At 41.7% G+C, this 26,695-nt stretch overlaps 1 protein-coding gene across 9 annotated transcripts in view; it reads left to right on the top strand.

Moving 5' to 3' along the window:
* The window catches only part of LOC137383841 (neuron navigator 1-like), a 719,754-nt gene that overhangs the window by 288,313 nt on the left and 404,746 nt on the right, over positions 1 to 26,695 (top strand). For all 9 annotated transcript variants that reach the window (XM_068057140.1, XM_068057137.1, XM_068057136.1 and 6 more), the window contains one exon: positions 26,491 to 26,593. In XM_068057140.1, the coding sequence (XP_067913241.1) occupies positions 26,491 to 26,593 (103 nt within the window). The remainder of the gene's footprint in view (positions 1 to 26,490; positions 26,594 to 26,695) is intronic.

Genomic DNA, 26,695 nt, shown 5'->3' with positions numbered 1-26,695 from the left:
GGTGAAGCAGAGGATAGTGGGGTGAGCAATCATGTTGGGGGACAGAGGTGGGGTGCTTACAGGGTTAACTTGTGGGCTAAGAAGAAGCATTCCTGATCCTCCTGACTCACAAGGTTTCTGCTTTGGATTTTTAACCTCCCATTCAAACCAAATCCACCCGTTTTTGGATTTTAAAATTACCCTCTGCATGTCTCGGTCATCTGGTTGGTTAAAGAATTTTGTGGTTTCTTGCTCACAAATGCCACATTTCCCCTGTAGAGGGCACCACACTGGATCAGATGCTGAATTGGAGCAAGTCCCCACTTCAAAGCTCACAGAAACTTTGTGGGTAGCTGTCAGTGAGGTGAACAGTGAGGGTTATTCCTTTGCCACTCACCACAAAATCCAGGCCATTATTTATCTAATATATTAGTTAATATGAACTTACTGTAAGGCCTTTGTGATCTAATGTTTAATCTCATACATGAATATTACATTTATATTGAAATTGAGATTTGTGAAAAATCTTTATAAACATTTATTATAAGCATTTTGAGAATATTCCTATGAGATGACATTTGTAGTGAAGGAATTGCATAGTGAACCTTACTTCACAAACTAGATGTATTGGGCTGATCTTTCTGAGGCACTGTGCTACTGGCAAGTTCGTGCATGCAGTGGGAGACCTACTGGATGCATTGCCACTGATTTTTTATCCATTAGCATCAATGGATTAAACATCATGGGTAATCTGTGATTTTCTATCAAGCCAGCCACTGCTGTGTGGCTTCACCAGTGATACGGGGGCCTCCAAAATGTCCAGCCTATATGTTTTCTACCAGCTACACATTAGAAGCGGATTCAGAAGCTTATCACAGATAGCATAGCAGTGTGGAGAATATGTTCACATAAAGAAAAGCTAATGCTTGGATAGTTGGAAGTGCCCTGTGGGATTCTGAAGCGTGTGTGTCCTCTTTCCAACACAGCATTCTTCCTCATGCTGCACATGCCAGTCCGCTGGTTTAGAAAATAAATATGCTACAAAGCATGAGAAATACACATCGAAATATAATATAACTGTGTGGACTACTGAAGTTTAACTAATTTTTTCCCTACTTTTATGACTTTTATGATCATCAAGGTAAAAAAATGTTCCAGCTGAGGAGTGGAGCACTGAGTTGAGACTTGAGGTATCGGGTCAATATCTAGAAGATTTTTAATAAAGGTTTGAACATTTTGACAGGTTTTGATTGGAGTAATGAGAAAGATAACTTTCTTTGGTCTGACAGTCAGTGACCATGTCATTAATTTGTCACTGAGCGAGTGAGGAGAGAGGATAGGAGAAATGTATTTCTGCAGAGTTGTTAGAGAATGAATGATTTGCCACAGGGAATAGTTGAGCCAGACACTACTGCATCTTTTAAGAGAAGAGTGGATAAGGCATTTGAAGCATGGCTACGAGGAGAAAGCAGGGCAGTAGGGTTAGTTTTAGATTTTTCCAGCAAAAAGCCAGCACTGACATGAGGGACCAGATGAACTCCTGCTGTACTGTAAACATCTGAGAATCTAAGGATTTATGAAAACAACTGATTCTGTCTGATTAGTAAGGAGACCCAACCAATAAAATAAAGGTGAAATAAGTCTCAAAACAGTTCTTTGTATTGATGAATAGTAAGGAAGTAGACTAATGAACATATCACATTATCCATTTGTAATATGGACAATGGGATGAAGAAATCATGTGAAGTGTATTGAGCTAATTGCTCCCAGTTTCCTGTGGGTGATTGAGATATCTGGAGAGGAAGTGCAGGAGCTCTGGCTGAAGAGTGAAGGAGAAGATCAAAGGAAAAAAAGGCATGCACCACAGAAAATGATCAAGACAAAAAGCCGATGACTCCATGGAGAACATGACCGACAGGATAACATGTGAGATGGGCTTGTTCCAGGATACTATACTACATACATGCCAAATGTATGCCTTTTACACAGTGTTTTGGGCCCAGTTTGGATCACGTTTCTGATGAAAATCAACAGTGATTCAATGTTCCCAAACTGTATAGAGGTCACACGCATTCTGTCTCAGTTTTAATATTGTGATCCAACAAATTGCGGCAGATGGGCGGCGGCGCAGTGGTTAGCACCGCAGCCTCACAGCTCCATGGACCCGGGTTCGATTCTGGGTACTGCCTGTGTGGAGTTTGCAAGTTCTCCCTGTGTCTGCGTGGGTTTTCGCCTGGTGCTCCGGTTTCCTCCCACATCCAAAGACTTGCAGGTGATCGGTAAATTGGCTGTTGTAAATTGCCCCTAGTGTAGGGAGGTGATGGGGAATATGGGATTACTGTAGGGTTAGTATAAATGGGTGGTTGTTGGTTGGCACAGACTCGGTGGGCCGAAGGGCCTGTTTCAGTGCTGTATCTCTAAATAAAAAAAAAAGGTGCACCTGAATGAAGCTGCATTTACTTTCAAATCTCACGCTGTTTACAGGGGAGATGAGAGTTAAGAAGGGTTCAGGATTGAGCCTGACTGTCAGAAACATAACAATTAGGTGGATTTCTGATAAGTTAAAAGAAACAAGTTTTCCATGTTTATAGTATAAATCTGCCACCAGGTTAACAGTTGAGTCAGCAGCACAATAGTTATAAATGTGGGGTAAAATAACCTCATGGTTATGTTACTGAACTAGTAATCCAGAGGCATGAACTAATTATCTGGTGACATGAGTTCAAATCCGACCATGGCAGCCGGGGAATTTAATTTCAGTTCATTAATAAAATAATAATAATCACTAATAAAATAAAAAGCTAGTGTCAGTAATGCTGACCATGAACCTGCCAACTTGTTCCCAAGAATTTCAAGGCCTTCGTCTTTATCTTGATGTTTATAAGATAGGCTTCATAGTCTTTAAAATTCCACACTGTGCTTTACAAACAGCTGGGTATTTTTATAATGTTTCACTGCTCTCTATTTGGGCTACTAGGTTGCAAGTGGATTATTTTGAAAGTGCAGAAGACACAGCTTTTTATAGAAATGTATTTGACAACCTGACATTCTAAAGAACCTGCCCTTTAAATATTTGAGTTTTTTGCCCTACATTGCTGAGACGCTTAATGGTTAAAAATGAACTCCAGACTAGTTCTGTATATTATTGTTTTGCATATGTAATTTTGCCATACAGCAATCTAAATGCAACTGATTCATTGGTGGTTTGACGGAGAACATGAGTGAATGGATGCAAATGAAAGTTGAGAGCTGGAAAATTGATTTAAATGTGTTCTGAGAGGGACAGTGCCATTTCCTGTTGGAAGACAGGAATTATAATGCTTACTGTCGTATTCCACATATTGTTTTCTCCACTTTCTCCCTAATTACTTTACTGAGCATCAGTGCTCTGTTATGCTTTATATGTGTTACCCTCTGTGACAATAAAATGGATACACCTGTGTGTGATGGGGCAAGGCATTTATTAGATCAAACTTATTTTTCTTAAATAACATGCCTGCAAGATTTTCTGCATCTGTAAGCAAAGATTTTTGATGTATAAATTTCAGAAAATATGCTGCTAACCTTTCTAATAATTTTAAGAATATATTTTAGGAATTATGTAACGGTATCTATTTACCCGTTCACAGTTACAGTATGGTATCTTCCATCCTTATAAGCACTTTCTGAAATTATAATGGTAATATCAATGCATGTCTACTATAGTAGCAGAGTGCATTGAGATCAGCTAAAATTAAAAAATGATGGAACTTGTTTCTTGTGTATTCTGCCTTTGTATTGGTGTTTTTTTAAATGTTTTATGCTCTTGTTCTAATTTTTACTGAGATGTCTGCTGCCATGGCAGCAAGGAGCAGCCACTGCAGTGGAGGAAGCTGGGATACACTAGGGATGTGGGCTGAATACTGAGAGGGCTGAGTCCAGCCCATACTGAAGCTCTCACGCTCCCAGTATTTCCTGTCTTGCTAATTGAGCTGAGTTAATGCCGGACTAGAAGCTGTTGCCACAGCAGCTATTTAAATTGATGACTGTTCTAAGCTGTGAGAAATATTCTGGAGAGAGAAATTGAACAAGCAAGAAGCTGCTCCCTGATTTCCCCCTTTTGCTGGTAATGATGGAATAGCCTTTTCTTTCCTAGCACAGAGCATCTTGGAAGCAGGGGAGGGCGTTTGGTGATGACATTCTTGTAGTGATCAATCTGCCAGCAGGAGCTGATCATCTGATGCTGCAACAAGCAGGCTGTGTGGAGAGAGCTTTACAACACAGGAACTGCTGTTTCAGAGAGGGTTTTCTGGATTGAATACTGGTGGTGGAAGGCAAAAAACCTCCCTCTTATCCTACTGTTTCGATACAGGCGAATGATTACATGCAAGCAAGATGCTTGGTGCAAATGTCAAATGTTGTGAAACTGATATTTGCGATGAGACCCAGGAAGATGTGAAGGTTTATAAGCGACAGCCAGATGGAAAGGGAGTGCAACATGGAAAGAAGGGTAAACCTCCAACAATGCATAGAGCCACAGAGCTGAAGGTGTTTAAAGGTGGAACTAATCTGAGGAAGCAAAAATCGCTCACTAATCTTTCCTTCCTGACTGATGCAGAAAAAAAGATGCAGCTGTATGAGCCCAAATGGTGCGACGACATGTCAAAGCCAGCTCAAACGCTTGGCAAGGGAGGGTTGAAATCTAAAGATGCACCAATGTCGAAATCTCTGTCAAAATCTGAGCACTCACTGTTTCAGTGCAAATTAGCACCGAGTGTGAACAAACCTCTTGCAGCAACCTCTACAACCCGTGGGATACCAAGCAGGATCCCAAGAGGACCCTGGGCTGAAGTCAAACCACTTAATAAACCGACTGAAGCCAGTACAGGAGATGGGAGCAAGTCGGACGATGAAATTTTGTCCAGCAAAGCAAAGAATACTAAAAAGCAAACTCCGGCAACGAGCAAGAGCCAGCAACCAGAGGAAAAAGCTTATTTAAAGGTGGATCCTGAGCTTGTTGTCACAGTGCTGGGTGACCTAGAACAGCTTCTGTTCAGTCAAATGCTTGGTGAGTTTTAACAATTGCTATACTAAATACATGGCCATTAAATAGCAACTCATTTGGTTCCTACACATTTTATTCGTTTCACATTTTATACCACAGTTGTTATTTTTTGCTGCATAAACATTTAAAAATGCTCTCTCTTGTGATCTATTATAATTAATGTAGAGAAGGGTGTCTATAATTAGACCATTGTTGTATTAATAGCATTCCTTGACTCAGTTAAAATTGTCATCTTAAATTACTGATGCAGTGCAGTGATGCTATGGTGGGCAGGTTGCTGCATTTGCAGCCTCATAATGCATTTTAATTGTGCCTTAGTTATGTGCCATCTGATTATTATAAAGGATCGATGGTTGAAAATTGTTTCGTCCAACGAGAGGATTTCATAATTTTCTTTTACCACGTACTCGGTATAAATTGATTAATTTCGAACAGATTCTATCTTAAAAATCAGAATAAAATCTGCTTTTAGCTACAAATAGGGTTTTACCAAATATGTTACATTAGCAGTTTAAAATAATTGACTGATATATTCTCTGATAAAATCGTCATTTAAATAGTTGTTATTTCTAAAGCAATTTTTGACTTGGTTACACACTTGGTAGGAGCTGATCTAATAGGTTTCTCTTTAACAATGAACTATTTCTCTTTAAGTTTAATTCACTCATGCAAATTTTTGCCTGGTTTGCACCTTCCCAATTGCACTTGAATAGGGAATTTTCTTAGGTCCTTTGTATGATATGCTTCTGTATTACTTTACATAGACCGTATTACACACACACTGTTAAAAAGAACAATCTGTATTACATGCTTCAACATTCCCATTCACTTAAAAGTAAAATTGTCAATAAACAAAAAGAACTTCTTTTTAGCCCGTTTCATCATTTTTATCACGTGTAGCAACCAGAAACATGTGTGTAAAACTGAATTAGATAAATGCGTAAAACCATTAAACACTTTTCTTTATAAATTTTTAATATCCTTGGGATAAACTCAGCATTACTTATATTGTTTTAGTGCCGAAATAGTTCGGCCGTCCTTAAAAATCAGCAACACAGCACCATTGTTTTGATTCTTTATTTCCTAACATTGAATAAATTTTACATTACAATAGTTATTGTAGTCTATAAATATACTTTTATTTCTCCATTCAAAATCCAAATATTAGTAGACTCTTATAAGGTAGTATTTTGATAAATATGTACATAGAGTTAAAATAGTTTCTATTTAAGAAGGAAAATATCTTATTTTTTTATATAATTTCATAATATTTTATTGCTACCTTTTACAAATTATAAGGTCTCGGGAGTGATAGCCATATCCTGGTTAACTAGATATATTTACACGCATTAACAGATTGAGGCCCAAATCAGACTCATTTACGAAAGTCTTTAAAGTTATTTGTAGTTCTTATTCTGTACATTGCTTATAAGAAGCTATGTATGAAATAGATAAATCTCATTTCAAGCCTTTAGTGAATATGGGGGGCAAAATAGTTAGAGACATATTTATATGGCAGCTAAGATTGACTGGTTAGTGCTGATTTATTATTTCAGCAAGGGATTTCAAAATTTTGATGTTTAATTTAATGCATGACACTGTAATTTCCATTCTGCTGTATTATCTTAATTGTCATTCACATGGCTGAAATATGCACCTCCCATTAAAAGGTTCATAACCCTTTGAGGATTGACTGTGTGCTATTGCAGCATGATTGTGTTTAAATGACTGCAGTGTTTTGTGTCTGTCCTAAACTGTGGGCATTATTATATTATATTGTATTCAGTTTTCACATTGAATAAACCAGACTGTTTCAGGTACTGAATTAGTAATGTTTGTTCAAACTTCAAGCCAGTAACTAGTAAATGGCTTGATATGCTTAACACAATTCAAATAAAAATGATCGTATTAATAAGAGAGTTCAAAGTGGATTATGAAGAAAAGGTAAGATTTTGAATACTTGAGAAGGAAACAAAGGTGCTGATTGATGAATATTTACACAGCCCTATAATTGTGAAGTTCCTGAGTGATAAAATATTTGACCTGTCTTTCTGTTTATGGCAATTGGCTATCAGTCCATAAAAGCAGTTTAATATTTTGTATGTAAAACCTTACAAGAACCAGTTCTGCTTATAATATTGTGTGCAGTGCTTATTGCCTAAACACCAATTATAAAAATGCAATGTATACATCTAATTTCACACTTTTACAGCAATGCACATTAGGAAAGCTGCAGGTTCAGCTAGATTTGTTGGATCTCAGTTGAGCAGTACCATTGGCTTTGGTGTCCCAGGACTAGGAAGGAAAAAAAAACAATGTCAACTTAGAGTGGTGAGAAGGGTTTGATCGCAAAGTCGAGTGAGTTCTTGTTTTCATCGGTGCTATTGTGGGCAACCGCTGATCAAAGGCCAGGTATTCCTGTACAAAATGGACAAGATGATCAAATGATGAGTTTCCACTGAACTGCTGCATTATTCCTCTGGCCAAAAGCAACATATGTTGAGAGTGGCCTGGTAGCAAACTGTTTATCTCAGTCAAGGTGTTTGAGTCGAGGAGGGGCCATTGACAGGAGAAAATGTGGAAAATTCTCTTTTTGGATAAAAGGTAGATGAAGAGCCTTCTCTTGTATGTTGCAGTTATACTGGAGTAAATGACTCTTTAAAAACTGCTAATGCAATGCATGTATATTTTTGGTTACAGCATAGCCCAAGTATGTAAATTGCTTAATAATACGGCTTTATAGAGAGGAAAAGCTAATTACGGTGAAAACATGTTACTGGGCCATTTCATACTGCCTTTCCCTTCCCCCTTACAAGCTTTTTTAATGTATAAAGTTCTCTTTGTATCTTCATTTTCTTCCCTTTGTATTCTCTGGATCATCCACCCTGGATTCCAGCAGAGTGAATGAATGGATAATCCCAGGCTTCTTCAAGGCTTTTACCAGTCTAATTCTGTTACAGAGTGGTTGTGAAAAGTGGCTTGACATGTTACGTTGACAAATTTTCCCCACCTCCTCTAATCTTGGTATCTCACGCATGCAATGCACTGTGTATGATGACCTCCTGTACATTTCGAGCCTGCAACAAAAGTGATTGACTGTGTCCTAGTATGCTGAGCAATGGTCATTTTTAAGCAAACTTGTTCTCATGATTCTGCATGCAGTTAGTTCTTCTCAGCTGAGGAAAGCAGCAAGTGTACATGAAACACTTCCCTAGAGGAAAGAAGGGAAGTAGGAAGACACAAGATTCTGATTGCAGTTGCCTTTGAGTCAAAAGGTTGTGGGTTCAAGTCCTACGTTAGAGACTTGAGAATAAAATCTATGTTAACACTCCAGTGCAGTACTGAGGGAGTGCTCCACTGTTAGAGATGCCATCTTTTGGATGGGACATTAAACCGAGGCACTGTCTGTCCTCTGAGATGGACATAAAAGTTTCCACAACATTATTTTGAATAAGAGCAGGGGAGTTCTGCCAATATTTACTCCTCAACCAACATCACAAAAGCAAATGGCCTGGTCATTATCACATTGCTGTTTCTGGAAGCTTGATGTGTGTAAGTTGGTTGCCGAGTTTCCTACGTTACAACAGTGACTACACTTCAAAAGTACTTCATTGGCTTTGGGACATCTAGAGGTTGTGAAAGGCTTTATAGGAATCAGGTTCTTTCTTTAGAACGAACAGACCTCTTGGATCAGGTTCCGGCAATCAACCCATGCTCTATGTCAGATAATGGGGAAGGAGGCATATTATTTACCTAACTTGAGGTAGGTAAATAAAACAGCCGTCAAAAATACTGAGAGTTGAATGCTGATTATTGTCCTTTAGGGATGAGGAGAGTACTTTTTATTTTGTTAAAGACGTTGATTTGGTTTTCAAACTTAGAGTTTTAGGTACTTAAATTAAAATGATAAATTTCCAGTGGTGCTTCAAGCAAATCACCCCATTCTAATGGAAGTCATTGCGATAAAAGGCTCTTAAAAAGAAAAGGATTTGAGAATGAAACGCTAATTTCCCACATTGCAACAGTGACTACCCTTCAAAAGTACTTCATTGGCTGTAAAGAGCTTTGCGACATTGTGAGAGGCACTATATATAAAGGCATGTCTTTCTTTGTCAGTTTTTCCATGCAAAGCATTTTTCAGACATTCTTATTTTAATGAAATGGTCTGATGTGGAAGAATAATTAGTCATCTTCGCTTTAGGCATATTGGTTATCTAGAAGTTCTTTGAGTAAAATAAAAAACATGCCAACAAATTAGGGAACATTCCTCCTAGGCATTGTCTAACAACCCATGAATAAAGAATGTGATGATAATTTCCATTTCACTTATTGGGCTGAATTTTATTCGGGCGACATGCTGCGCGGCGGCGCCCTTTAAATTCAATGGGGTGCTCGCATTCAGCGCCCGCTGAGGAGCCCCACGATATTTTGCGCGGAGGCTCATTTAAATAGTGGGGGCGGGGACTCGCCCTTGATGATGTGGGGGCGGCCGCCACGTCCCCGGCAATGGCGACCGGCACCACTGTGCAGGCGCCATTTTTAAAGGGCTTTAACCCTTACAAATAATTCTCATTTTTAAAGGGATAATATAATTTATATTTATTAAATATAACAATAAGTGATAGAGGCCCTTCCCCAACCCCCCCCCCCCCAATGTTCATTGCATGTAATGACCAGAAATTGCTTTTTTCAAATACCCGAACTCCGAGCGGAGTTCCGAAGGTGCTCGAAGGCTGAATGGAGGCCGTAAAATCGGCATGGGATGGCAGATAGGTTAATTTGAATATAATTACTGTCGATTTAAATATGCAGATGAAGGGCCCGCCGCCAGGTGGCGGGGGGGCCGGACTGAGGTCTCTCCGCCACCGGTAATATGTGGCGGGCCCTTCTCGACATTGCGGGTCAAGGCGGGCCTCTCCCCGCAACATTTTACCAGCCCCCACGCCGCAACCCACGGCGTTGAGGGGCTGGTAAAATTCAGCCCACTATATGGAGAAAATCTTCCCCCATTATTAGAAAGTTCTTAGTTTACAACTGCTGTTAGCTGTGAATGTGCAGTCTTTATTCTCACAGTTCTAGAATGTCATTACACCAGATGGTGGTTATTGAAATGTAAAAGATAGCAAATGTTTGAATGCATGTTTTCACATAATCATCTCTATTGAGAAAAAGGTTGATTTGTAGCTTTTTGTTTCTGACTGACATGTCCTATGGATTTCTATAAGTAAAAGTGAATGTACATTTGGCCTTGGAGACTGCATGCTCATTATCCATTCTATACTTAATGGCCGTGGTAATGTTACTTACTTAAATAAATCGTAGTGTTGACCGGGAACAACTATAATGCAACAACATCAACTGATCCATTACAACATTTTATAATCGATTGAGGCAAAAATCCAGAAATGATCTCGCGTGTAAAATTGAATAGTTTTGTTGGCTTTACTGTGCTTGCAGCTGGAAAACTGCATGCAGCTGACAAAGCAGGGAACATGTTTCTGAATCACTTTAAGCTTAATGGATAATTCTAACATTAGGCAACTAGAAAATTGAGTTCACATTAGCCTGTACATGAGATTCAGTTCAGATGTAGGAATACAATGTATTCTGAGAACAAAATGATTTTGACTTTCACTTAAATATGCCATTTCTACAATTCTAGTGTAAATACTTGTGAATAATAACTTACTTATCGACAGAGATTGCTGTTGTTATTAAGTGATTATTGCTGAATACAAGTAATATTCACAACAAAATTGTAAGAGTGAAAATGAAAGGGATGAAATTGTTTTCACAATGTCAGAATAACAGGCTTATTTTCAACTCCTGATGAGCATATACAATTGAAGTACTGTGCAAAAACCCCTCAGATAACCTATATCATGCACTCATGCGGTTTATATGACCTCATTCTGCATCAAGGTTTCCTCTTGAGAAAGTAAATGATTCACAAAGCTTATTGAGAATAAAACATGATGGCTGGAATTTTACGACACCCCAGCGAGTTGGATGGTGGCGTGGGACTGGTGTAAAATTGAGCAGGAGGCTCCAGGAGGCCTGTCCGACACTCTCCCGCCTCTGCCCCACTTTATGTGGGCCGGGCTGGGGGGGTGGTGGTGGCGAGTAACAGGCTGCCTGCCCCAGGCCGATCTAGGCCCTTGTGGCCACTTAACGGCCACTTAAGGGCCTTCACCCGCCTCCATGGGGATTTTACCTGTGGCAAGCGGGCGTCCGGGAGACGTGAGAGGCCGCAGGCTGGGCGGAAACGGGTTCGCCACCGACTTTTAAATCGGTGGCCAGCTCCCGTCCGCCCGGCGTAAAATCCAGCCCGATGTATAATATTTCTGGACCACTAGGTGAACAATTTTCTCATACATTAGCACATTCCAATACTTCGTCACATGTTAGCAGAAGGAAAATATTGCTTTGAATTTACATGACCCTGATTGTTAAAATGTCCTAGTGCAGCAGTGTTCTTCAGTAATATTTTCCACATGTTTTGTCTGATTTCAAATTACCGTCTCAGAAATTTTAATATGAATATTTATACACTATTCTTTGTTAAAAGAACTTATAGGGAATCCCAAAGTTGTAATTTCTTTCACTAAAAAGGATTGACCTGTATATAACTGGGGAAAGGGTTGGATGATCCTGAATTAAGAATTTTCAAATACACATGCTTATATGCTGACACAATTATGTAGACATTGATTGAATCCAAGGCTATAATTCCTACGTATAACATAATACTTTTTCAGCATTGTGGACCAGAAATTGAACATGTCAAGCAATTAGAAGAAAAAGTGCAAGATTTGATGGAGCATTGCAAATATATAATTGATAGTCCAAATATATTTTACTCTGATATTATCAGCAGTCATGTTCTTGAGCTCGGGTGGTATGATAGCTTAAGGCTATGACCTCTTGATCTATGACCTAATTCAAATCCTAGCTCAACCCAGATGGCAAGACCAAGCTGGACTCTGGCTGCCTGGTTTTGCTTGTTGGGGTAACATTTTTTAGCTATTTTATCAGAAAACATAGAGCTGTTACTTAAAATTCACAATGAGCATGGTGATCTGCCAGCAGTAAAAAAAATATATAAATGACAATCACTTGTGTCATGCTAGGCCCCCACCTGCCAAGAATAAGGCACATTAATTTTGTTATGAACATTGATTTTAAATTGGTACTGGAGTGAAGAAAGGACTTGTCAAACAAATCAGCCGTGGCTGGAAAATACATTTGCATATTAACAGACGGTGCTTGGAAGGACAAAGGACCATTCCCTGATACATTCAACCCACAATGGACCTTGATCACCAGGGATTGTGTGTAAAAGGAGCATTCCAGAGACTGCTAAGGTGATACAATCCAAGACGTGGTCAGACCAGTTAGTCACATGACTAACCTGCTTGGCAACCTAGGTGTTTTCTGAATTGTACAAACAGTTTGAACTCAGAAACTGTTTGCTTCCGGACTGAAAGATGTCTCCTGTCTTCTCCCATCGCTTTCTCACAAGCCTTTGAATCCACTGAAGAGACACGAACCCCAAGAGAGAAAAGTCCTTTACAGCGAACAAGGTCTATGAAAAGCAAGAACTACCTACAATCAAGGGCTCTAAAGTGAGCTCGAAGAACCGTAACAAAATCTCTTCAGATATTGCCTCAAGTTTTCCCACTTAATTTTTTTCTGCTCTTTTCTGTTTCTATTTGCATGTGTGTATCGCATATGCATGCTAGCATGAGTGCATCCGTAGGCGTTAACCGAATTAGAGTTTAAGTTTAATAAATTTCAACTTTTCTTCTTTAAACCTAAGAAAACCTGTTTGTGCTGGTTTCTTTGCCTTATAATTGGAAAGTGGTGAACAAGGATTCACCAAGGGGGAGCTAAAAACACCATGTGTTTAAAATTAAAACCTGTTACGGTAAGACCAGGTGAAGGCTGAGAGGGACCCCTAGACACCTTTCTCACCTGGTTGTAACACTTGGAACACCCTCATCCCCATCCCTTGTGAACTCCAAACTGGTGGAATATGTTCTTGGACTTGAGGCAATTTTGCTCATGTTTGCATTCTATTTGCTAGTTGTTGACTACAAGTATAATGTGCTGCATCAATAATGAAAGAACCATTTAGAGTAATGGCAATGACATTAAAAAAAAACAGCATCTCCCTATCATCAGCATCAGCTTGTGACAAGTGTTTTAATAGTTCATAGAAGGCTTTCTAATCCAATTATGTTGAAATTCATGAAGTACTGTTGAAGGCAGATCTTTACAGTGAGATTTTAAAATTGATAAACGAATAACCTTGAAATTCAAATTTTGATGTCTGCCATATAGTGACAAACATCCTGATTCTTATGTCGAATCTAGCGTAGCCAGCTTTCTGCTCACTGGAATAAGGAGACAGAGGAAATAATCACTCAATAGAAATCTGCATCTTAAACAATGTTACTTATATTTATAAAGACTAGACTTTTAGCAGTTTGCCAAGTCCAGTCATAAAGATCTCTGTCTTTCTACATTTTAGTCAGAATTATGGAATAATAGTAAACTGTAAGTTCATAACCGAGCAACAAAATATATCTATTGACAAATTCAGACGATAGATTACAGCCAAACTTGTGCATTACCTTTTAGTCTGCTGTCAAAGTGAAAGGAGATTTGAGTTACATGGTAAGTAACTGCAGTTTGTTAGCTAATAAATGTAGCAGTCTTGGCTTTGCTGTGTACTTGTTGCTTGAATTGGAGACTGCCCGAAAAAGTTGGCGTGCTTTTCCCTTGGTGAACAAGTGATCTCGATGTTTGCCTAACAGAGTAAGTACTATATATAATTCTGGAAAACAAGATTTCTTACATTTTGCTACGATTGCCAAACCAGCTGAACTTAGATTGCTCTATTCAATTGCGGAGAAATTCTGGTAACATATAATGCATTTAAAGCAAAATATTATACTCGTGTTAGTACATCTGTATAATTAGAGTGAGTCTGCTGTCCATATCCTAACACATGCCAAGTCCTGTTCAGCCTTCACCCTTGTGTTCACTGACCTGCATGGTCTTTAACGTGTTCATCCCTATTTTCAAACCTCTCTATTACCCTCACCCCTGTCTATTTTTGTAACCCTCTTCAGCTCTAAATGCTCCAAGAACCCTGCGCACCTCCAGTTCTTACTCTTGTGCATCCCTGACTTCCTTCATCACACCATTGGGGACAGTGCCTTCAGCAGTCAAGTCCCTAAGCTCTGGAATTCCCTCTCTAAACCTCTCTACCTCTCCACTTTTAAGGTGCTCCTTAAAACCGATCTTTTTGTCCCAGCTTTGATCAACACTGTCCTAATTTCTCCTTCTTTGGCTCGGTGTCAGTTTTTTGTCTGATTATGCTCCTGTGAAACATCTTCTAACATTTTAAAGGTATGATATAAATTCAAGTTTTAGTTGTTTCGGGCAGCCAACCAACTGAGCACAATGTTTGGTTGCCCAGTTCTGCTGGTGGGAGGCATCGACCATATCCAGGCCTCATTTCAACACTGATATCAAGCTGTCTGCCCCAAATGGATATTCCATGCAGCACGCTGACTTTCTGCTCGGACACTGTGGCAATTTGTAAGGAGGTCCTGTGGTGGGGGGGCAAAGCGAAAAGGTGAATGGCAAACCTGGGCCAGCAGCAGTCCACAGTATTTTTGTGGAGCTAGAAGAATCCCTCGGAATCCCTTTTAAGGTCTGCTGGTTAGGCCACTTGCATGGGTGAATTCTACATGGCACATGCTCTACTCATGTGTCCCTTAAAATTGCATTTGCGGTCCTAAGCATGTCATAGGACCATTATTTGAATTGTAAAGCCGCCTACTGCCTACTACAGGTGAGCACTGCAGCTGAGATTCCAATACATTGCCTACCTTTCAACGGTAAAGATCTTTCCTTCAGCCAATTTAAGTGTAAATTCTCTGATCCTGCACTCCCATCAGGCAGCAGTGCTTGAAGGAAGATAGGTTGAAGATAACACCAATAACAGAGTGATCTCCAACACTGCAGCACCAATTATTCAACTCGCATTCCCTTAAGAATGTATCCGATAATCTAGATAGATAAGTAACTGATATTCAAGAGTTTTACAAGATTAAACTCAGCGGGGGGTGGACGGGAAAGGGTTGTTTGGAAGAATTTTGCAGAGCCTTTCCCCAGGCAATAGGTAATTGAGTTCATTAGGAGGCAGATTACATGTGGGATCCAATAACACAGGCCCGATACTGGGAGTTCTGGATCATTGCTCTTTGGGCAAGGCATGTGTTTGTAGCTTGATAAAATAACCTTGTGCAACAATTCAAGGTCAGCTCCTTTAATATTGAGGCACTCCTGCATAGTCTTTGAAGAAATAGGGTGATTTGTCTGTGTCGGCAGTTGTTGTCCTAAGGCTGTATCGCTAGAAATGATTGAGCAAGCACTGAATGACCAATGATATTCTGCCAGGTTACAGAGATTCTGTAATGTAGTGGTTTTGTCATGGGATTACCAACAAAGTTCACAAATACAAATTCTACTCCACAAGTTATGAAATTGAATTCTATAGATCTGGTAATTTGTGGGCTAGCGCCAGAAATGATAACGAAAGCTTTTGAATTGTCATAAAAAATCAACTGGTTCATCAATACTCTTCAGGAAAGGAAATCTGCCACCTCTACCTGATCTGGCTTGCATGTGACTAATCCATTGTAGATGGCTGACTCAATGTCTGCTCAAGTAGCTTAGCAAGAGATTCAGTTGTACAATCACTATGAAGAAGATGGCCCACTATCACCTTTTCAGGATTGGACAATAAATATGTATGCCAACGTAGCCCTCATTCTGCAAACAAATAAAGAAGTTCTGAAAGATTCTGCAGGATAGGGTAGAGAGAAGAATGGCCCCTTGCAGAGCTTTGGGAGTGGTCTAAAGAGTAGTGCGAGAGCAGCTTAGATGGAAGTAGCAGAAAGAACGAATGCTGTCTTACTAGTGACCAGATACTTGGTGCAAATGAGAAAGATATTTGCTGAGTTTAGTGGGATCACACTTAATTGCTTAATTTAACTATGTTACCTTACTTTGCACACTTGAGGGAATATGACAAACGGGGAATGCAGCTATCTTCCAACTGCAGAGGCATACCCATGTTCCATTACTGCATTGCATTGCTGCTATATCAAAATGTTTTGTCCTTGGCCATGGTGGCAAAGAACGAACACCAAACAAGCCTGCCACATGCTCGCAAACTCACATAAGGTGGCTAATGAGTGGGTTTTCCACTGCCACTGGTTGTTAGGTTCTTTTCCACTTCATTTCTTCCATTACAGTGGTTATTTGCAGAGTGAGGTTATCTACTATGTGTCAGGTTTCAGTCACTTTGATACCTAGGCCAATATGAACTGAATGCTTTTTCTGATTCTCCTCTTCCAGAATTATAGAACAGTGCAGCATAGTAGGAGGCCATTTGGCCCATTGAGTCCTCACTGGCTCTTTTGAAGGGCAATCCAGTTGGTCCCACTCACTGGCTTTTTACACCTATCTTTTCTAATTTTCCTGCTTCAACGATTTATACAATTCCCTTTTGAAAGCTACTATTGAATCTGCATCCTCCACCGTATCAGGCAGTGCATTTCAAATCTGTTGCGTAAAAACTTTTTCCTCATGTCACCTTTGCTCCTTTCGTTAAATCTGTACCCTCTGGTTATTGACACAACAGCCAGTGGAAACAGTTTCTCTTCATTTACCCTAACTAACCTTGCATGATTTTAGACACCTCCATCAAATCTCTTCTTGGCCTTTTCTATTCTAAGGGAAAAAAAATCCCAGTTTCTCCAGTCTATCCAGGTAACTGTAATTCCTCATCCCTGAAACCATTCTCGTAAATCACTTCTGTACCACGCCAAAGTTTTCACAAACTTCCAAAAGTGTGGTGTGCAGAATTGTACTCCAGCTAGGCCAAACTAGCATTTTATATCGGCTGAGTATGACTTCCTGGCTCTTGTACTCCATCTCTCTATATACAAAGCTCAGGATCCCATATGCTTTAACTGTTTTGTTAACCCGTCCTACGACCTTCAAGGATTTGTGCATGTACCCCAGGGGCCAAATTATTTAATGGCCAGGGAGGTGAGACCAGAGGTGGATGGGCCCGCAATTTCCTGTCACTAGCCAGCGTGCTAGTTTGCCGGAATTTTTATTTGTTCATGGGATGTGGGCGTCGCTGGCCAGGCCAGCATTTATTGCCCATCCCTAATTGCCCTTCAGAAGGTGGTGGTGAGCTGCCTTCTTGAATGGCCGTAGTCCATGTGGGGTAGGTACGCCCACAGTGCTGTTAGGAAGGGAGTTCCAGGATTTTGACAGTGAAGGAACAGCGATATGTTTCCAAGTCAGGATGGTGTGTGGCTGGGAGGGGAACTTACAGGTAGTGGTGTTCCCATGCATTTGCTGCCCTTGTCCTTCTCGTTGGTAGAGGCCGTGGGTTTGGAAGGTGCTGTCTAAGGAATCTTGGTGCATTGCTGCAGGATGGTACACACTGCTCCCACTGTGCGTCGGTGGTGGAGGGAGTGAATATTTGTGGATGAGGTGTCAATCAAGCGGGCTGCTTTGTCCTGGATGGTGTCAAGCTTCGTGAGTGTTGTTGGTGCTGCACCCATCCAGGCAAGTGGAGAGTATTCTATCACACTCCTGACTTGTGCCTTGTAGATGGTGGACAGGCATTGAGGAGTCAGGAGGTGAGTTACTCGCCACAGGATTCCTAGCTTCTGACCTGCTCTTGTAGCCATGGTATTTATATGGCTACTCCAATTCAGTTTCTGGTCAATGGTAACCCCCAGGATGTTGATAGTCGGGGATTCAACGATGGTAATGCCATTGAATGTCAAGGGGAGATGGTTAGATTCTGTCATGTTGGAGATGCCTGGCACTTGTGTGGCGTGAATGTTACTTGCCATTTATCAGCCCAAGCCTGGATATTGTCCAGGTCTTGCTACATTTCTACACGGACTGATTCAGTATCTGAGGAGTCTCGAATGGTTCTGAACATTGTGCAGTCGTCAGCGAACATTATCACTTCTGACCTTATATTCCCACCTGTGAGCCCTTTTGGAATGTGCCGGTTTGGGGGGAAAATAGCTGTGCACCCACAGGTGGCGGGTAGCCATTTGGGCATTATTAAGGCCGCTGTGCCAATGTTGACTGGAATTTTCCAGTCGGCATGCGGGGCCCCCGCTGAGGCAGGAACATGGCCCAGAGATGGAGGCGACCTTCTGGTGGCAAACCACGGAGCCAGCGTTCCATCTGTCATTTTTAGCAGTAATGGTCTGGCATCTATGGCCAGTTGTAATTTCAGCTTTTTAAAAAGTCTTCTCTCTCCTAAACACATTAGCAGCTCCCACCTCTTACCGTGGGGCTGCCCATCTCTCAGGACTTAATTGGACGGTGAGCGCACTCCCTGGCCACTAATTGAACAGCTCATCAAAAATCACGCGGCATCAGGCACGGGTACAATGCTCCATCAGGACCTGGAAACGCATCCGACGTCGGGATCCCAATCCCAGAACTAAAATTCGGCCCCAGGTCTCTCTGTTTTTGCACCCCCTTTAATATTTTACCATTTAACTGGTATTGTCTCTCCTCATTCTTCCTACCAAAATGTATCACCTCACACTTCCCTGCATGGAATATCATCTACCACGTGACTGCTCCCATTCCATTAGCCTGTATATATCCTCTTGAAGTCTATTGCTATATTCCTCATTGTTTACTACATTTCCAAATTTCGTGTCACCTGCAAATTTCAAAATTGTATCCTGTTCCACCATGTCCAATATATCAATGTACATCAAAAACAGTAGTGGTCCTCATACTGAACCCTGGCGAACATCGCTGTATACCTCTCTCCAGTCTAAAAAACAGCCATTCCTCACAGCTCTTTGTTTTCTATCCCTTAGCCAATTTTGCATCCATGCTCCCACTGTCCCTTTTATCCCATGGAGTTCAATTTTGCTAACAAGCCTTACATGTGGTATTTCATCAAATACCTTTTGAAAGTCCATATGACAACATTAACTACACTGCCCTTATCCACTGTCTCTGTCACCTCATCAAAAAAATCAAATCAAATTGTCAAACATGATTTGCCCTTAACAAATCCCTTATTCGCCCACACGTATCTGTTAATTTTCTCCCAGATTATTGCTCCTAAAAGCTTTCCCACCACTAATCTTAAACTGACTGGCCTGTAATTGCCAGGTTTACCCTCTTTTTTTGAACAAGGCTGTAGCATTTGCAATCCCCCAGTCCTCAGGTAGGACCCCTCTATCTAAGCAGGATAGAGAACCAGCAGATTGAGAAGGATGGCCAATAGAATTCTTATAGGTCCTATATGGCAGTGATCAATTACAGTTCACTCACCTAATATCCACAAGTGGCGTGCGAGATGCAGCTTTAACGAGGCATGAATGTTTGTAATTGTGAAACACAAGGATACCAGGAAATTCATAGTGAAAGACTTGGGCCAGCAAACAGCTGCTTGCTGCAATTATCAAGCACCCCTCACTTTAAAGAATCGGAACCAACATAAGTAAATGGATCAATCATGCAGCACCCATTTTAAATAGGTTTCAAGTTCCTGCAGCACTGTTTAGATGTTGAGACGTGCAATATGGGGAATTTTTTAATGATAATTTCCTCTGCCCTAACAGCATGAAGCTTCACTCGTGGGGAGCACATATCAGCTAATTATACCCACATTTTATATCCATTAATTTTATATCCATTATGGGTGGAAAATCGAGCACTGTGCCCCAACAATTTTTTCAGGATGGTCTCCCAGCAAGTGAGGTTCTGTACCAGAAGTGCGCAAGTGTAAGATTACCATATTGTGCCTTGCATTCTTTGGAGAATTAATTAATATAAGGTACTCCAGACATACAGAATTGATGGGCAGGATAAGACTAGTTGGTCCATCAAGTCTCCCCACACCACGATGGCCAAAGCATCATGATTAAACACGTCTTCCGTCCCCCACTATGTGTCTCAATCTCCTCAGACATGTAATGGTAGGTGGCCGACTTCGTGAAGTCTGTCAACTTGCTCATTTGCTGCAAATTTGTTTTTGAGTGCTTCGTTCTGTATTTAAATGCAAGGTTATCTGCTCGCAAAAATTCTATGTCACCTGCATGGGTGGTGTGCTATGCCGATGGTGCGGAATACTGCTATCCCTCACTACTGTACTTTCTCCAACAATGCATTTACAGACCTTCAGCAAATGTGGGGCTTGAGATGATTCAGCACGTGTTTGCATTGTTCTGCAGTTGAAGTGCAAGAGATGCAATAGGGAAAAGCAAGCAGCATTGAATTTCCCAACGAGCCAATAGTAAACTTCCAAAACAGAGGCTTTCTCTACCTCAGGTGTTCGCTAACATTATGAAGAATTTTCACTGGGTTATCCCTCCTCCAAACCATCGTACCCACCTCCAGCCTGGTCTGGCATACAAACTGGAAATGCTCACATAAAAACATGCCAACAATTCAGCAGAAATTATCACTCAATTAGCAGACCCACTCCATAAATCAAATTGATGCTCTTATGGCCATTAGGATGGCTGTTAGGGAATTAGAAAATACAGACTGATGCAGTAGTAGATGACCTTCTGAGGTCAATTTTCAAGCATTTTTTTCAGCTCTATCATGGAAGTATCTACCTGGCTATGTTGCTCCTAACATATGCATGCTTAATGGATGCCCAAAATGGGCACGCTTTCTCTTCCCCATGAATCCTTTATCTGGATTAGACTAAAGTCGAAACACAAAAAAAAACATTGAAAAAAGGTTGTCATGTTAGTTTATAAACTGAACTACAATGATGCTGAGAAATGTCCTGTGTTTTATCCTGATAATCTCTAAATTAGAGGAGTAAAATTGATTAGAAGCATTTATTTTAAATGTCAATGTTTTAATTTGGGATAGTAATCCAGAATATTGAATACATTAACAGTCTGCTACTCATTACCTGTGTACAAAACAAATTGTAGCAGAAATACTTTTTAAATAGCAGCTAAAACCAGTGGCATATGTATTGCTCATCTGTAATGCTTTGTTAATCAAAAATTAAAACTTAGTGATATTATTAGATTACTAAATAGGGAACATCTGCCTCATTAATAAGGAATTTAGGTCAAGATACTTTGTCCAATTTAATCCTTTCCTCTGTTTTTGCTTAAAAATACAGCAGAGGACAATATTGGGGTTATTGCCTTGAAGGAGCGACTTGGCTGTTGGGAAGCTGAATCTCCAGTGGTAGAGATGCTATCATAAATTCAGAGATTATTCACCAACTGTATAAATCAGCTCTCTCACTTTAAGTTTTCAAACACATTGGGCTGGATTTTACATCGGGCGGATGAAAGCTGGCCACCGGAGTAAAAGTCTGTGGCAAACCGCTTCCGCCTAGCCTGGGGATTCATCCTACATTTTACGAATCCCCAGGCTTTAATTGTTCTGAGGCGGGACTTCCACCCACTTGAGGGAGAAAGTACCGCCTCATTGAGCTGCCGGCCAATCATCGGGTTGGCAGCTCTTAGTCCCAGCAGTGCCACTAGGAACGGTGGCTACTGCTGGGACTGCAGCCCAGCTGCGGACATGGAGCCAGGAGTGCAGGGAAGTTTGGGTTGCCTCGTCGGGGGTAATTGGTCGGGGCCCGGTGAGGCAAGAGTGGTCGTTTGGGGGGAAGGGGGGGCGTCTTGGGTCCTGGGGGTGGTTGGGGAAGCGGGGGCAGCCCTCAATCGGGTAAAATCCCCGTGGAGGCGGGCGAAGGCCCTTAAGTGGCTGTTAATTGGCAACTTAAGGTCTTTGATTGGCCTGGCATGGGCAGCCCATTTCTCTCCCCCCGCCCTACATAAAGTGGGGCAGAGGTGGGAGCGGGTCGGGAAGGCCTCCTGGAGCCTCCCGCTCCATTTTACACCACCCCCCACCGTTGGGCTGGCGTAAAATTCCGGCCATTACCTCCAATAATCTCATCAGCAAACAAATGTTTAAACAAACATTCACTAAATCAACTAAAGGGATATTGTTGTTACTCCTAATTTCTTGCAATTGATTTTTGAATCTATGACTTGTAACTTCATGCATTCTTTGTATTTAGTTTGCCTTGATAGGCAGCCTCCTTTGTCTTTTGAAAAATATGAAAATTAAACTGGATTCTATTGGTGATATTTTTACTGTAACCTTGCAGCATAATATATCTTCTGATTTAATTGTTAGATGGACACAAACTATTTTTTGATGTTACACCATCTATTGCCAACATTTGATTGCAGTCTATATCAAACAGCCACCTCCAGGGATCATGTTGGCTGTGGCCTTTCATATAACTGCTTGCAGCACTTTAGTGAGGGATGGAATTTAAGTGGGGTAATGTGATGTCAGTTGTTCCTCCCTTGAGCTTCATGCTGTGTTCCAGCTAGCAATCAGACTGATAATAACCGAAACCTATTCAACTGACACAACTGAATTGATGTGGCAGGCAGCCTTTCACTTCAATCTTCCCAACCATCTGGCTAGGAGTGAAGACCATGGCACTTTTGGCTACGAGCCTGTCTTACTCTGGGGGGAGGCGGTGGCAAAGTGGTATTTTCACTGGACTAGTAACACAGAGACCCAGGGTATTGCTCTGGGGACATGGGTTCGAATCCCACCTCAGCAGAAGGTGGAATTTGAATTCAATTAATAAATCTGGAATTTAAAAAAAAGCTAGTCTAATGATGGCCATGAAACCATTGCCGATTGTTGTAAAAACCCATCTGGTTCACTAATGTCCTTTAGGGAAGGAAATCTGCTGTCCTTACCTGGTCTGACCTACATGTGACTCCAGACCCATAGCAATGTGGTTAACTCTTACATGCCCTTTGAAATGGCCTAGCAAGCCACTCAGTTGTATCTAACCGCTACGAAGTCAATAAAAAGGAATGAAACCAGACGGACCACCCAGCATCGACCTAGGCACCGGAAACGACAACAGCAAACCCAGCCCTGTCGACCCTGCAAAGTCCTCCTTACTAACATCTGGGGGCTTGTGCCAAAGTTGGGAGAGCTGTCCCACAGACTAGGCAAGCAACAGCCTGACACAGTCATACTCATGGAATCGTAGCTGACAGACAATGTCCCAGACACTGCCATCACCATCCCTGGGTATGTCCTGTCCCAGCGGCAGGACAGACCCAGCAGAGGTGGTGGCACAGTGGTATACAGTTCGGAGGAAATTGCCCTGGGAGTCCTCAACATCAACTCTGGACCCCATGAAGTCTCATGGCATCAGGTCAAACATGGGCAAAAAAACCTCCTGCTGATTACCACCTACCGCCATCCCTCAGCTGATGAGTCAGTACTCCTCCATGTTGAACAGCACTTGGAGGAAGCACTGAGGGTGGCAAGGGCACAGAATGTACTCTGGGTGAGGGACTTCAACGTCCATCACAAAGAGTGACTCGGTAGCACCACTATTAACCGAACTGGCAGAGTCCTAAAGGACATATCTGCTAGACTGGGTATGCGGCAGGTGGTGAGGGAACCAACAAGAAGGAAAAACTTGACCTCATCCTCACCAATTTGCCTGCCGCAGATGCATCTGTCCATGACAGTATTGGTGGGAGTGACCACCGCACAGTCCTTGTGGAGACCAAGTCCCGCCTTCACATTGAGGATACCCTCCTTCGTGTTGTGTGGCACTATCGCCTTGCTAAATGGGATAGATTTCGAACTGATCTAGCAATGCAAAACTGGGCATCCGTGAGGCGCTGTGGGCAATCAGCAGCAGCAGAATTGTACTCAACCACAATCTGTAACTTCATGGCCCGGCATATCCCCCACTCTACCATTACTATCAAGCCAGGAGACCAACCCTGGTTCAATGAAGAGTGCAGGAGGGCATGCCAGGAGCAGCACCAGGCATAACTCAAAATGAGGTGTCAACGTTGTGAAGCTACAACACAGGACTATCTGCATGCCAAACTGCGTGAGCAGCATGCGATAGACAGAGCTAAGCGATCCCATAACCAACGTATCAGATCTAAGCTCTGCAGTCCTACCACATACAGCCATGATTGGTGGTGGACAATTAAACAACTAACTGGAGGAGGTGGCTCCACAAATATCCCTATCCTCAATGATGGGGGAGCCCAGCACATAAGTGCGAAAGATAAGGCTGAAGCATTTGCAACAATCGTCAGCCGGAAATGCCGAGTTGATGATTCATCTCGGCCTCCTCCTGAGGTCCCCAGCATCACAGATGCCAGACCTCAGCCAATTCAATTCACTCCGCGTGATATCAAGAAATGACTGAAGGCACTGGATACTGCAAAGGCTATGGGCCCTGACAATATTCCGGCAATAGTACTGAAGACCTGTGCTCCAGAACTTGCCGCGCCCCTAGCCAAGCTGTTCCAGTACAGCTACAACACTGGCATCTACCCTGCAATGTGGAAAATTGCCCAGGAATGTCCTGTACACAAAAAGCAGGACAAGTCCAACCTGGCCAATTACCGCCCCATCAGTCTACTCTCAATCGTCAATAAAGTGATGGAAGGTGTCATCAACAGTGCCATCAAGTGGCACTTGCTTAGCAATAACCTGCTCAGTGACCTTCAGTTTGGGTTCCGCCAGGGCCACTCAGCTCCTGACGTCATTACAGCCTTGGTTCAAACATGGACTAAAGAGCTGAATTCAAGAGGTGAGGTGAGAGTGACTGCCCTTGACATCAAGGCAGCATTTGACTGAGTATGGCATCAAGGAGCCCTAGCAAAACTGAGGTCAATGGGAATCTGGGGGGAAACCCTCCGCTGGCTGGAGTCATACCTCTCGCAAAGGAAGATGGTTGTGGTTGTTGGAGGTCAATCATCTCAGCTCCAGGACATCACTGCAGAAGTTCCTCAGGGTAGTGTCCTCGGCCCAACCATCTTCAGCTACTTCATCAATGACCTTCCTTCAATCATAAGGCCAGAAGTGGGGATGTTCGCTGATGACTGCACAATGTTCAGCACCATTCGTGACTCCTCGGATACTGAAGCAGTCCATGTAGAAATGCAGCAAGACTTGGACAGTATCCAGGCTTGGGCTGAAAAGTGGCAAGTAACCTTCGCGCCACACAAGAGCCAGGCAATGATCATCTCGAACAAGAGAGAATCTAGCATCTCCCCTTGACACTCAATGACAATACCATCGCTGAATCCCCCACTATCAACATCCAAGGGGCTACCATTGACCAGAAACTGAACTGGAGTAGCCATATAAATACCATGGCTACAAGAGCATGTCAGAGGCTAGGAATCCTGTGGCGAGTAATTCACCTCTTGACTCCCCAAAGCCTGTCCACCATCTGCAAGGCACAAGTCATGTGTGTGATGGAATACTCTCCACTTGCCTGGATAGGTGCAGCTCCAACAACACTCAAGAAGCTCAACACCATCCAGGACAAAGCAGCCCGCTTGATTGGCGCCCCATCTACAAACATTCACTCCCTCTACCACCGACGCACAGTGGCAGCTGTGTGTACCATCTACAAGATGCACTGCAGCAACGCACCAAGGTTCCTTAGACAGCACCTTCCAAACCCATGACCTCTACCAACTAGAAGGACAAGGGCAACAAATGCATGGGAACACCACCACCTGCAAGTTCCCCTCCAAGTCACACACCATCCTAACTATGAACTATATCACCATTCCGTCACTGTCGCTGGGTCAAAATCCTGGAACTCCCTTCCTAACAGCACTGTGGGTGCACCATGGACTGCAGCGGTTCAAGAAGGCAGCTCACTACCACCTTCTCAAGGGCAATTAGGGATGGGCAATAAATGCTGGCCTGGCCAGCGACGCCCACATCCCATGAATGAATAAAAAAAAATTTACAGTGTGTTTCTTAGTGTGAACATTATAAAACAGAATCAAATCACCATGGAATCATGAAGCATTCCTTAATTTTAAATACAAAGTGAACAATCCAAAAAGCCTGTCATCTTCTGTTTTTTTTTGTTTAAATTTACTGGAATTCCCAAAATAATTGATATCTTGAATCTAATATGATAACATTAGCGATAGTCAATCAAAACTGAACTTGTTTGGGCTGCTGTTTTTGATATCACTGCTTGAGCGTTCTGTTCCATCTAGTCCTGACTTTTAATTCTAGCTGGTTATAAGTTTTTTCAGACTTGTGGGGATATGGAGTAGAAGAGGAAGGTTGGTCAACTGATCAAATTGTAACCAGTTTTTGAAAGATTCTGATGGTTTCTTAGCATATATCTTGATGAAACATCTTATTTGTTTTTTTCTATACACCTGAAATGCATTTGCCAGAAATAAATATTAATATTTGGCTAATCTTGATCAATTATAGAGCACTGTAGAACAGCAAGGTTGCAAATGAATAAATTCATATAATCATTTAATTTTTCTTCTTGTCATTAAAAGATCCAGAGACACAGAGAAAAAGAACTGTTCAGAATATTGTAGATCTTCGACAGAATCTGGAAGACACCATGTCTAGTCTGAGGGGATCCCAGATAACCCATAGGTATGTCTTAAATTTATTTAAATAATTATCTTAATTATAACCAGGATTTGAAAAAAAAATGTGTGTGTGTGTCTATGAATGGCTATACCTATTTTTGGCTTT

This window comes from Heterodontus francisci, chromosome 25 (assembly GCF_036365525.1).
Source record: "Heterodontus francisci isolate sHetFra1 chromosome 25, sHetFra1.hap1, whole genome shotgun sequence".
NCBI lineage: Eukaryota > Metazoa > Chordata > Chondrichthyes > Heterodontiformes > Heterodontidae > Heterodontus > Heterodontus francisci.
This window is presented reverse-complemented; position numbering and strand designations above follow the sequence as displayed.